The sequence below is a fragment of the Palaemon carinicauda genome, chromosome 31 (genome assembly GCF_036898095.1).
Source record: "Palaemon carinicauda isolate YSFRI2023 chromosome 31, ASM3689809v2, whole genome shotgun sequence".
In the NCBI taxonomy this organism is placed as follows: Eukaryota; Metazoa; Arthropoda; class Malacostraca; order Decapoda; family Palaemonidae; genus Palaemon; species Palaemon carinicauda.
This window is the reverse complement of record NC_090755.1, coordinates 12,078,380-12,090,944: the sequence shown is the minus strand read 5'-3', so window position 1 is coordinate 12,090,944 and position 12,565 is coordinate 12,078,380. Positions and strand designations below refer to the sequence as shown.

General features: G+C 40.1%; 1 protein-coding gene and 1 long non-coding RNA gene across 5 annotated transcripts in view; one reads left to right on the top strand and one right to left on the bottom strand.

Annotated features, from left to right (window-relative positions):
- Window positions 1–12,565, bottom strand: part of LOC137624289 (zinc finger and BTB domain-containing protein 7C-like) — a 175,020-nt gene that overhangs the window by 12,524 nt on the left and 149,931 nt on the right. The window contains exon 6 of one of the 2 annotated variants that reach the window (XM_068354855.1): window positions 1,892–2,726. The exons of the other annotated variant lie outside the window; for it this stretch is intronic. Within the exon in view, the coding sequence (XP_068210956.1) occupies window positions 2,433–2,726 (294 nt within the window). The 3' untranslated portion in view covers window positions 1,892–2,432. Of the gene's footprint in view, window positions 1–1,891; window positions 2,727–12,565 lie in introns of those variants that run through there. 2 annotated transcript variants of the gene reach the window in all.
- The window catches only part of LOC137624291 (uncharacterized), a 195,575-nt gene that overhangs the window by 74,766 nt on the left and 108,244 nt on the right, over window positions 1–12,565 (top strand). The gene's annotated exons all lie outside the window — the stretch shown is intronic.

The window sequence follows — 12,565 nt, the reverse complement described above, 5'->3', positions numbered from 1 at the left end:
ACCTGTTGATCATTAAACTCCAGGTATATAATTTCACTGATACCACCTTCAGGTGATGGTATCCCTCCTTTGACCGAGAAAAATTCTTGGACAGGCTAGGCCCTATCAGCCTATTCTTCCCAATGACAGACAGATAGAAGGATGCTGAATTCATCTCCTTTTGCTTCGCTCCTGGACCAGGGAGATCGACACTTCCAGCTAAGAAAGAGAACCAACCAGATTAGTTGTTGGGTGACGGCTAACCCACCAATTGGTGAGTCTTATTATTTTAAAGGATGAATGGTTTGTTTACTTGGAGAAACAAATAAATTTTAAAAGTAATTAGCATATTTTCTAGCAATACAAACCCGAATTCTTTAAAGTTAAACTTTCCATCTCAACCATCCCTCTCAGTCCTAAGCTGAAGGCCAAAAGTCAAAAGCCTCCATTAGGTTAGGGTCCAAGTCAACTAGCCACACTAACCACTTGTCGTTAACTACTTCATTTAACGAATTTAACGGCTGTCCAGCTCCCCTAAAGACACATCCCCTATTTTAAATTACTGTTTGTATAGCTAAGATAAAATACAAATTCCTTCCAAACTTTAGGTATACAGTAATTCCCTTTTTAGTTTGTATATCTGATAGATATAAAAAGTTGCTTATAGACTACTGGTTAGGATACTTTAGTCTTGATGTTCAATCAACTTACTGGGTTATAATCCTTTGTTAACACATTGGTTTGTTTTTGTGAATAAGGATTTCTCTATACGAAACTAAACCTAACATGCTTTTCTAACTCACTGGTAGGTTTATTCATGATCATTTTAGATTGTTACTTCATCCCAGGGTATGGGAGCAATACTATGTAATTTTATAGGAGTTCAAATTTCTGGTCCCATTGTATCTTTGCAAGCATGATGTTGATCTAAGAGCTATAAAGAAAGAGTACCTCTATTCCCTTGTTTCATGTAAGTGAACAGTATTAGGAAATGGCCCTGATTCTTGAGGTTATCTAATTGCGTGTGTTACAAAATATAATTGCCTTTGTCACGATTATAATTCAGATTAATTTTCCTTTGGCTTTCCTTCAGAATCTTCAAATTACTGAACTGTAAACTTCATTTTGCAAAAAATAAATAAAAAGAAGTTAATTTCAACTTCCAAAGAAATATAATTGATAAAGGTTTGAGTTTCCAAAGAAATATTGTTGGAAAATGTTCGAGTTTACTTGCATCTTTTTGCAAATTTTTAGTTATTGTTTAGACGGTATCTTTGATTATAGTCGGCCCTTCAAATTCACTGATGCTAGGTAACAGACATATCCGCATATTCATTACCCCTCTTATTTATTGTCTTAGTTAAGCTAAAGTTCTTTTGAATATTGCTACGAGAGAGAAGATGCAAGGAAACTTATAAGCAAAAGATATTGTTGTTTTCACATGTACTTTTTCCAAAAGTATCCAATTTGGAAGCTATTATTATAGGATTGAAGAGATGAATTCCATGATAAATTATATGCAGTCATTTTATCTTTAATCTTCTGTACAATAAAAAAAATTAAATATAAAAAACTAAAAAATCCTCCCAGCTCTAGAAAAATAAAAATTTTCAACATCCTAGTGGGTTAGTGTATCCTTTATGCTGTGTTGGAAAATGAAGATAATATTGTTTTACTCAGTTATGTCCAGTTAAATGTCATTAGCTGTAAATACAACATTGGCATGAAATAACTCAGATAGAGTCTACTTCAGTATATCATGTCTTTTGTGTTTTAATTTTCAAAGTTTTCATGCTATCAAGGAGACTAAAAAATCGGCTTGAGTTTAATTCAGTTATTTATTATAAATAATTTGTTGTGTAGTATAGGCAGTACATGTATAACCTTCCGAAAACTGGATCGAAAGAAGTTGAAGAATAAATAGGGGTCTGTGATGGATGGTATACCTTTAAGACAGTATTTACTGATGGTAATGAATTAACTAGAACATAGAATAATTCAAGTAAACAAGATGGTAAAGATGTATGTCATTTTAGATTACTTATTGATGGTTATTCCGGATTATTTTGGACCTGTAGGATTTTCCTTTCTACAATAAAAGGCAATTTGATTTAGAAACTCAACTTCTAACAACTACAGGCTTTGATTTTAAGGGGTATTAATATATTAAAAAAGAGAAAATGTTACCTTTAAAGCTTTTAAAATTCCTTTGAATATATTTATTCTTGAAATTCTAAGATGGGTTTCATAAATTTAGACAAATTTAGATATGAGTACGTACATTTAAACAAAATATTACGCGTACAAAGTACCAATCCATCTAAATTGATGCTATCAGAATTATAGCTTGCTTGTTCTCTCCAGCACTGTCCATTATACAACAAATAAGTCTACGTAAAACTAAATTTGAGAACACTATTTGTCGAAATAGCCCTATGCACTAAAAATCTCCGTTAAACTTTTTTATGCTTGTGAGCCATATGACTATCTAAGTAGTGCTTGCGTGCCCCGCGGTAATCGCACTCGCCGCATGCAAAGGGCTTCTCTCCTGTGTGTAGTTTTTCATGGGCCTTCAGGTTGAACTTCTCGGAAAATGTCGAAGGGCAGCGGGGACACTGGAAACGCTTCTCTCTCATATGAGGCATCCTAGACAGGTATTTGGATTGGTAGAGTCGCTCGAGAGCCTCGCTGCCGAGTCTTCCCCCTCCTGCGCCTCCGGTTCCAAGGGTGTGGGAGTTGTACCCGACCTGTGTGGGGGGGAATTATGGGCCATAAGAAAATGGTTTTAAATTTCTGCTAAATCTGCTTACAGTATTTACTAGACAAAGTTATTCTCTATGTAAAATTCCTCTACAGAAAATTCTTATTTCATTTCAAATTGTCACCTATAGCCTTTTACCTGCATTAATTCTGAAAAAGACCTAAATTAATTGTATATCAGTCACATAATTTGATAGTATATTGGGTTAATTTTATATTGAAATAGGTACATTGATTGCTGATTAGATAGATAACATCTGTACCAAAGATGAAAATGTCTCCATCAGTTGTTTCAGCATAGATTAAAAATTTATGGCAGTTGAAGAATACCGGTATAATGAAATTCAAGTCTTCAAGAAGTCATGTTTTTTTTTTTTTTTTTAATCCAAGAAAAGAGAGACCACTTGTTAGGGCACGTAATGAGGAGAGACCAGGAGTATGTTGGAAGGAGGTTGTAGGAGATGAATGTCATAGGTAGGAAGAGGAAGGAGAGACCAAAGAGAAGGTGGATGGAGTGTGTAACAGCAGATATGTAGGAGAAAGATCTCACAGTCGAGGACATCGGAGATAGAAGAAATTGGAAACGGCTTTCAATTAATAGCGACCCTGTATGGCGGGAAAAGCTTTAGTCGAAGAAGTAGTAGTCTTGAAAGTGAATAATGAAGATTTTTAAATATTTAACTTAGCCGGTGAATATATAATAGCTGCAACTCTGTTGCTCGACAGACAAAAAACAGTAAAAACTCGCTAGCGATCGCTATACAGGTTGCGGGTGTGCCCACTAGCGCCAACTGTCGGCCAGATACCACTCTCTCGATGTAAACAAAGACTCAATTTCTTCTCTGTCGACGTGTCGACAAGACGTACTTTTACTCGCTGTAGAACCTGGAGTTTTCTCAACATATTTGGTGAAGTACTTCATTTTGGTTTTAGCTTTCGCAGTGCAGGTGTTTCATCTTCATCTTAAATCTTGAACTCGTTTTGGATAGATTTAATTTTTGGTGACAAAGAGAGTATGGACTTTCTTTGACTTTTAAATGGCCGACCCTTCCCTTAGACGGAAGTGTGTTTAGGCTTTGAGATACTACCGCTAGAGAGTAATGGGGTCTTTTGACTGGCCAGACAGTACTACATTGGATCCTTCTCTCTGGTTACGGTTCATTTTCCCTTTGCCTACATACACTCTGAATAGTCTGGCATATTCTTTACATATTCTCCTCTATCCTCATACACCTGACAACACAGATTACCAAACAATTCTTCATCACCCAAGGGGTTACTGCACTGTAATTGTTCAGTGCCACTTTCCTCTTGGTAAGGGTAGAAGAGACTCTTTAGCTATGGTAAGCAGCTCTTCTAGGAGAAGGACACTCCAAAATCAAACCACTGTTCTCTAGTCTTGGGTAGTGCCATAGCCTCTGTACCATGGCCTTTCACCGTCTAGGGTTAGAGTTCTCTTGCTTGAGGGTACACTCGAGCACACTCTCCTATCTTATTTCTCTTCCTCTTGTTTTGTTAAAGTTTTTCTAGTTTATATAGGAGATATTTATTGTTGTTACTCTTCTTAGAATATTTTATTTTCCTTTTTTCCTTTCCGCACTGAGCTATTTTCTCTGTTGGAGCCCCTGGGCTTATAGCATACTGCTTTTCCAACTAGGGTTGTAGCTTAGTAAGTAATAATAATAATAATAATAATAAATTAATTATAGATTTTCCTCTATATATTTTATATCTCACCGCCTTTATTAGGCCTCTTCGATTAGCTTTCCATTTATAATAAACATAAAAAATAAATTTTAATGTTTTGTTTATATGCGACCTTTCCTGAGAGTAGGCGGTCCTAACTTGGAAACCGAAGTTAAACAACGTTGAGCCCTTTCAATCGTAAATAGCTTTTAAAGAGCTAATGATTTAAAACTTTTTAAATGAATATTTTTAATAAATATTTTATGAAAGATTTTCTTTGAATAGTCTTCGTACTGTTTTCAAAGATGAACTAACGTTTAGTTTATTTATGCTACGCAGTTTGCGCTCTATCGTTACGATAGAGAGAGAGAGTATCACGGTTTCACTTTGCAGAAAGAGTAAATCGATTCTGACGTTTTGTTCATTCTTCTTTCAAAGCTTAAATGTTTTAAATTCTATTTTAAAGGAACTTTTTAATTGAAAAACCTTTCAGTTTTTTCCTTTGGTCAAATAACATGTTTTTTTGACGAAACGTAAGTGGGCTCTTCTCTTAGGTGCGAAATCAAGAGAGAGAGAGAGAGAGAGATAGAGACGGAGGGAGAGAGAGGAGAGAAAACGTTCCGTTCAAGCGGGTAACGTTGTTCTCGAGTTACTCTCGTCCCTAGTCTCTGTACGGGGAGAAAGGATAAAACCTTTTTAGTTTTATTCTCGTCCCCAGGCAATGTACGGTGAGAGATTGAAAACGTAGTTTTGAATGAACTAGTGTTTATTCTCTTCCCCAACCACTGAATTTTTTATCTTAAAAGTTGTTTACTGTTTTTTTTTTGCTGGTATTAATGTGCTGGCATTATACGACTGATTTCGCATTTACTACCTTTTGATGAGGGTAGAATTGCGTGCTTCAGGTAGAAATCAGTAAAAGTTTCGATTTCGGTGAAATAAGTGCAAAACAGAAAATCGTAGTGATAAAGTGATATTGCGCAAAGTGTTACAGTGTTGCGTCCGAGGGTTCGTCTGTTCGTGCCTGTCGTTCACCTAGTCCGGGACCTCTTGCAAGCTCCCAAGCCCAGGGGAGAAGTAATGTCGTACGACTTATGGGTTCGAGAGGCCTTGATCAGCGAACAGACGTTTCCCTCTATGGTATCGGGTGTATCTTACCAAGATCTCCCCTACCATAAGGCGAGAGAGACAATTTTCTCCTCGTCATCCGAAGGCTTTTCGCATAAGAAACCTGAAACAAGGTTTCGAGGCCCTTAAGCGAAAGTCAGTCCTTTCAGGACAGGTCCAGCGTCCTGGTTGCAGCCATTAGGACAGCTCTGACCCTATGCAGTCATCGGATAACTGCTCGCCGCCTAACAAAAGCGTAACACAGACTCCGAGAGTCTTTTTGTTGGCAAAGTGTTGCGGTCACAGACGTTACCCTCGTCTCTTACCGCAACCATTTCCGTTGTTCCTAAATGGGTTGTACGGCAAGACATGCAGAATAAGCTTGCCTCCCTTATGGAAGACTATTCTGCCGATTAGTCCGTTGAGCCTAGCCGTTTATCTCATCGAGATCCTGGCTTTCAGCCAACCTAACGTTCCTTTGTGCGTCCTGTTGACGTTGGCGTAGCTAAGTCACGTCAGTCAGGTTGTTTAGAACCACACTCGATGCGGTCTTGTGTGGATTTTCAGCCACATTTGGACGTTAGGCCACTTGCTGATGCTCCTGTTGACGTTCAGGACGTTCGCTAACAATCGGAGTTGACTTGTTTTGACGCTGTGCGTCAACCTCCGCATTCTAGAGTTGTTTTGACTGCTCAGTCTAGGCGGTCAAAGCAGTCTCGAGTGGACGCTGTGCGTCCTCACGCACCTGTTGTTGTTGACAGTTCACAGACTGTCAAGCAGTTACATGACGTTGCGTCCTGGTCTCTCGCACCTGTTGTTGTTGACAGTTCACAGACTGTCAAGCAGTTACATGACGTTGCGTCCTGGTCCGCTACTAATGCACCAGTGCGTGTGGACTCTACTTGTAAAGCATTGCCACCACGGTAGGTCTCTCCCTTGCTTGAGACTCAGCTGTTATTGGACAAGGTTCCTTTAGATGAGGAAGTTGCTGTTCCCCTCCTACTGATATTCCCTTGAGGACTCTGTCAGACGGAGAGGAGCCTAAAGCTGCTTAGCCCTCTATGGACTTTAAATAAATCATGCTGATTTTTAAGGATCTTTGTCCGGATCTTTTTGTAACTGCTGCTCCTTGTTCGCCTAAACGTCAGAGCTTACACTAGGCCTAGCTACTTCGAAGCCGTTGTTTTATAAGCTAGTGCTCTCTCGCTCTCCTAGAGAGCTTTACGTTTGCTAGGCGACTGGTTTATCACCAGGAGGAGTTTGGGGGATACAGCCTTTGCTTTCCCTTCTTTTAAACTGGCTTATAGAGCGAGAGTCTGATATAACACGAGAGAAGTTCTCGGCTTGGGAGTTCCTGCCTCTGCCCAGATAGACTTCTCAAATCTCGTAGACTCTCCCTGGCGCCTGGCCAGGAGACGCTCCAAGATTTTACAGGTCAACTTCACAGCTGTTTTCGAGCCTTTGAAGTTTTGCTGTACAATTATGTCATGCATAAACAAGGCTTTCAGGGATGGCTCCAATGATCTGACAGCCACGTTCTCTGCAGGGACAAGTCCCTCAGGGATGGCTCCATGATTTGGCAGCCATGTTCACTGCAGGAGTACGTAAGAGGCAAGTGCGCTCAATGTGTTCATTGTCAAGACAAACTTCACGATGAAGTCTACCAGGCTGTCTTGACAGCATTTATGGAAGGCGACTGGATGGTCTCTCTCGACCTTCAGGAGGCATACTTCCACATTCCTATACACCCGGATTCCCAACCGTTTCTGAGGTTTGTTTACAGGAATGTGGGGTACCAGTTTCGAGCTATCGGAGATCAGAGCCTCCCTGTACTTGGACGACTGGCTTCTCAGAGCCTCTTCCAGTCATCGCTGTCTGAAGGATCTCAATTGGACTCTAGATCTGGCCAAGGAATTGGGACTCCTAGTCAATTTGGAAAAGTCACAGCTGGTCCCATCCCAAACTATTCTGTATTTAGGGATGGAGATTCACAGTCAAGTTTTTCGGGCTTTTCCGTCGGCCCCCAGAATAGATCAAGCCCTGCTCTTCATCCAGAAGATGCTGAAGAAAGAACGCTGCTCAGTCAGGCTGTGGATGAGTCTGGTAGGGACGCTGTCATCCCTGGAGCAATTTGTCTCGCTAGGAAGGCTACACCTCCGTCCTCTTCAATTCCATCTGGCTTTTCACTGGAAAAAGGACAAGACGCTAGAGGCGGTCTCGATCCCGATTTCCGGAAAGATAAAGTCTTGTCTGACTTGGTGGAAGGACAATATCAGCCTACGAGAGGGTCTTCCCCTGGCAGTTCAGATACCCAACCACGTTCTCTTCTCGGACGCATCGGACTTGGGTTGGGGCGCGACGCTGGACGGTCGGGAATGCTCAGGTCTGTGGAACTCGAGTCAGAGGAGCATGCATATCAACAGCAAGGAGCTTTTGGCGGTTCATCTGGCCTTGATAAGCTTCGAGAATCTCCTTCGAGGCAAAGGGGTGGAGGTAAACTCGGACAACACCACGGCCTTGGCGTACATTTACAAACAGGGAGGTACCAACTCACTGACTTTGTACGAGGTCGCAAGGGACCTGCTCATCTGGTCAAAAGATCGAGGCATCTCCCTAGTAACGAGGTTCATCCAGGGCGACTTGAACGTCCTAGCAGATTGTCTCAGTCGGAAAGGTCAAGTAATTCCAATCGAATGGACCCTCCACAAGGATGTGTGCAAGAGACTTTGGGCGACTTGGGGTCAACCCACCATAGATCTCTTTGCAACCTCGCTGACCAAGAGGCTTCCAATCTATTGCTCTCCAGTCCCGGACCCAGCAGCAATACATATAGATGCCTTCCTCCTAGATTGGTCACATCTGGATCTTTACGCATTCCCACCATTCAAGATTGTCAACAAGGTACTGCAGAAGTTCGCCTCTCACGAAGGGACAAGGTTGACGTTAGTTGCTCCCCTCTGGCCCGCGAGAGAATGGTTCACCGAGGTACTTCGATGGTTAGTAGACGTTCCCAGTAGTCTTCCTCTAAGAGTAGACCTTCTACGTCAGCCACACGTAAAGAAGGTACATCAAAGCCTCCACGCTCTTCGTCTGACTGCCTTCAGACTATCGAAAGACTCTCGAGAGCTAGAGGTTTTTCGAAGGAGGCACCCAGTGCGATTGCTAGAGCAAGGAGAGCTTCTACCATTAGAGTCTACCAATCGAAGTGGGAAGTCTTCCGAGACTGGTGCAAGTCAGTGTCTGTATCCTCGACCAGTACCTCTGTAGCCCAAATAGCTGATTTTCTCTTATACCTGAGAAAAGGACGATCCCTTTCAGCTCCCACTATCAAGGGCTACAGAAGCATGTTGGGATTGGTCTTCCGGCATAGAGGCTTAGATCTTTCCAACAATAAAGATCTGCAAGACCTCCTTAAGTCTTTCGAGACCACTAAGGAGCGTCGTTTGGCTACTCCTGGGTGGAATTTAGACGTGGTCCTAAGATTCCTCATGTCAGACAGGTTTGAGCCTTTACAGTCAGCCTCCCTGAAAGATCTCACTCTTAAGACTCTTTTCCTGGTATGCTTAGCCTCAGCTAAAAGAGTCAGTGAGATTCATGCCTTCAGCAAGAACATCGGATTTTCGTCAGAAAAAGCCACTTGTTCTCTGCAACTTGGTTTTCTAGCCAAAAATGAGCTACCTTCTCGTCCTTGGCCTAAATCTTTCGATATTCCCAGCTTATCGGAGATCGTAGGCAATGAACTAGAAAGAGTCTTATGCCCTGTTAGAGCTCTTAAGTTCTACTTAGCTCGTACTAAACCTTTACGAGGCCAATCTGAAGCTTATGGTGTTCGGTTAAGAAACCATCCTTGCCTATGTCAAAGAATGCTTTGTCATGTTTTATCAGATTGTTAATACGAGAAGCTCATTCACACTTGAGTGAGGAAGACCGATCTTTGCTTAAGGTTAAGACGCACGAGGTTAGAGCTGTAGCAACTTCCGTGGCCTTTAAGCAAAATAGATCTCTGCAAAGTATCATGGACGCAACCTATTGGAGAAGCAAGTCAGTGTTCGCGTCATGTTACTTAAAAGATGTCCAGTCTCTTTACGAGAACTGCTACACACTGGGACCATTCGTAGCAGCGAGTGCAGTAGTGGGTGAGGGCTCACCCACTACAATTCCCTAATTCCATATCCTTTTAATCTGTCTCTTGAAATGTTTTAATGTTTTTATGGGTTGTCCGGAAGGCTAAGAAGCCTTTCGCATCCTGGTTGATTTGGCGGGTGGTCAAAGTCATTTCTTGAGAGCGCCCAGATTAGGGGTTTGATGAGGTCCTGTTGTATGGGTTGCAGCCCTTGATACTTCAGCTCCTGGGGGTCTGTCAGCATCCTAAGAGGATCGCGGGGCTCCGTAAGGAAGACGTACTTACAAGGCAGAGTAATCGTCTAAGTCGACTTCCTTACCAGGTACCTATTTATTTTGGTTTTGTTATATTGATAACTGTCAAAATAAAATAAAAAACTCTTAGCTTATACGATGTAAACATATTTAACTGGTCTCTACCCACCACCCTGGGTGTGAATCAGCTATTATATATTCACCGGCTAAGTTAAATATTTAAAAATGATATTTTAATTATAAAATAAATTTTTGAATATACTTACCCGGTGAATATATAAATTAAACGACCCTCCCTTCCTCCCCAATAGAGACGCAGTGGGATGAAAAGAAATTGAGTCTTTGTTTACATCGAGAGAGTGGTATCTGGCCGACAGTTGGCGCTGGTGGGCACACCCGCAACCTGTATAGCGATCGCTAGCGAGTTTTTACTGTTTTTTGTCTGTCGAGCAACAGAGTTGCAGCTATTATATATTCACCGGGTAAGTATATTCAAAAATTTATTTTATAATTAAAATATCATATTTTCAAAATAAAATAACAATGAACCCTGAGAGAAATTCAACTACATTGCAGTATGAGATTTGTGAGTGAAGATTTAATAATTACACAGAAATATCCCTCGATTTTTGTTAGAAAATGTTAGGTAATTTCTTTTCTCAAAAAAAAAAAAAAGTTAGTTTTGCTTAAGAGGTTTTTATTAACTTTGCATGGTAGAAGTAAAGCAGACAGGAGGAAGTTTGGGGGAAAAATTTAATGAAGATGCCATTAAGTTTACGTACCAAGCAGTACGTAATGTTACGTAAAATTTGCAGTACGTAACATTACGTACAATTTGCAGTACACAACATTACGTATCATTTGCAGTACATAACGTTCCGTACTTACAATTTCCAGTAGGTAACGTTACGTACGTATAATTTGCAGTACGTAACGTTACGTATGTACAATTTGCAGTACGTAACGTTACGTACGTACAATTTGCAGTACTGTACTGTACGTAATGTTACATACGTACAATTTGCAGTATGTAATGTTATGTACAATTTGCAGTACGTAACATTGCGTACGTACAATTTGCAGTACGTAACGTTGCGTACATACAATTTGCAGTACGCAACGTGTGTACGTACAATTTGCAGTACGCAACATTGCGTACGTACAATTTGCAGTACGTAACGTTGCGTGCGTACAATTTGCAGTATGTAACGTTCCGTACGTACAATTTGCAGTAGGTAACGTTACGCACGTACAATTTGCAGTACGTAACGTTACGCACGTACAATTTGCAGTACGTAACGTTCCGTACGTACAATTTGCAGTACGTAACGTTCCGTACGTACAATTTACAGTACGTAACGTTATGCACGTAGAATTTGCAGTATGTAACGTTACGTACAATTTGCAGTACGTAACGTTACATACAATTTGCAGTACGTAACGTTACGTACAAATTACAGTACGTAACGTTGCGTACTGCAAATTGTACGTAACGCTACATATAATCTGCAGTACGTAACGCTACATACAATCTGCAGTACGTAACGTTACATGCAATTTGCAGTACGTAATATTATGTACAATTTGCATTACGTAACGTTATGTACAATTTGCAGTATGTAACGTTAAATACAATTTGCAGTATGTAACGTTACGTACAATTTGCAGTACGTAACGTTACGTACAATTTACATTATGTACAAATTGCAGTACGTAACGCTACATACAATTTGCAGTACGTAACGTTACGTACAATTAGCAGTACGTAACGTTACATACAATCTGCAGTACGTAACGTTACGTACAATTTGGAGTACGTAACGTTACGTACAATTTGGAGTACGTAACGTTACATAAAATTTGCAGTACGTAACGTTACGTACAATTTGCAGTTCGTAAAGTTACGTACAATTTGCAGTTTGTAACGTTACTTACAATTTGCAGTATGTAACGTTACGTACAATTTGCAGTACGTAAAGTTACGTACAATTTGCAGTATGTAACGTTACGTACAATTTGCAGTACGTAACGTTACATACAATTTGCAGTATGTAACGTTACGTACAATTTGGAGTACGTAACGTTACATAAAATTTGCAGTACGTAACGTTACGTACAATTTGCAGTTCGTAAAGTTACGTACAATTTGCAGTTTGTAACGTTACTTACAATTTGCAGTATGTAACGTTACGTACAATTTGCAGTACGTAAAGTTACGTACAATTTGCAGTATGTAACGTTACGTACAATTTGCAGTACGTAAAGTTACGTACAATTTGCAGTATGTAACGTTACGTACAATTTGCAGTACATAACGTTACATACAATTTGCAGTGCGTAAAGTTATGTACAATTTGTAGCTAGTCTTAATGGCTCAGATCCAGCTATGGTATATGCCTCTTCAAGAAATGCTTTAGACACCCTTTCAAAAAGCAATTATAAAAACCTCTCTTCAAAATTCCAATAAGATAATTTTCTAAGAGATTCATCCTAATTTTTAAGATTATATAAACTATGACAACATGACAAATTCTACAAGTATTAAAATGTTTAAGTTATGATTAAAGCATAACTATAAATGCTAGTGGATAAAATGGTTATTTATCATCATCATCATTAATAATAATGCAATAAATCTAGGTCAAACACAATTTAC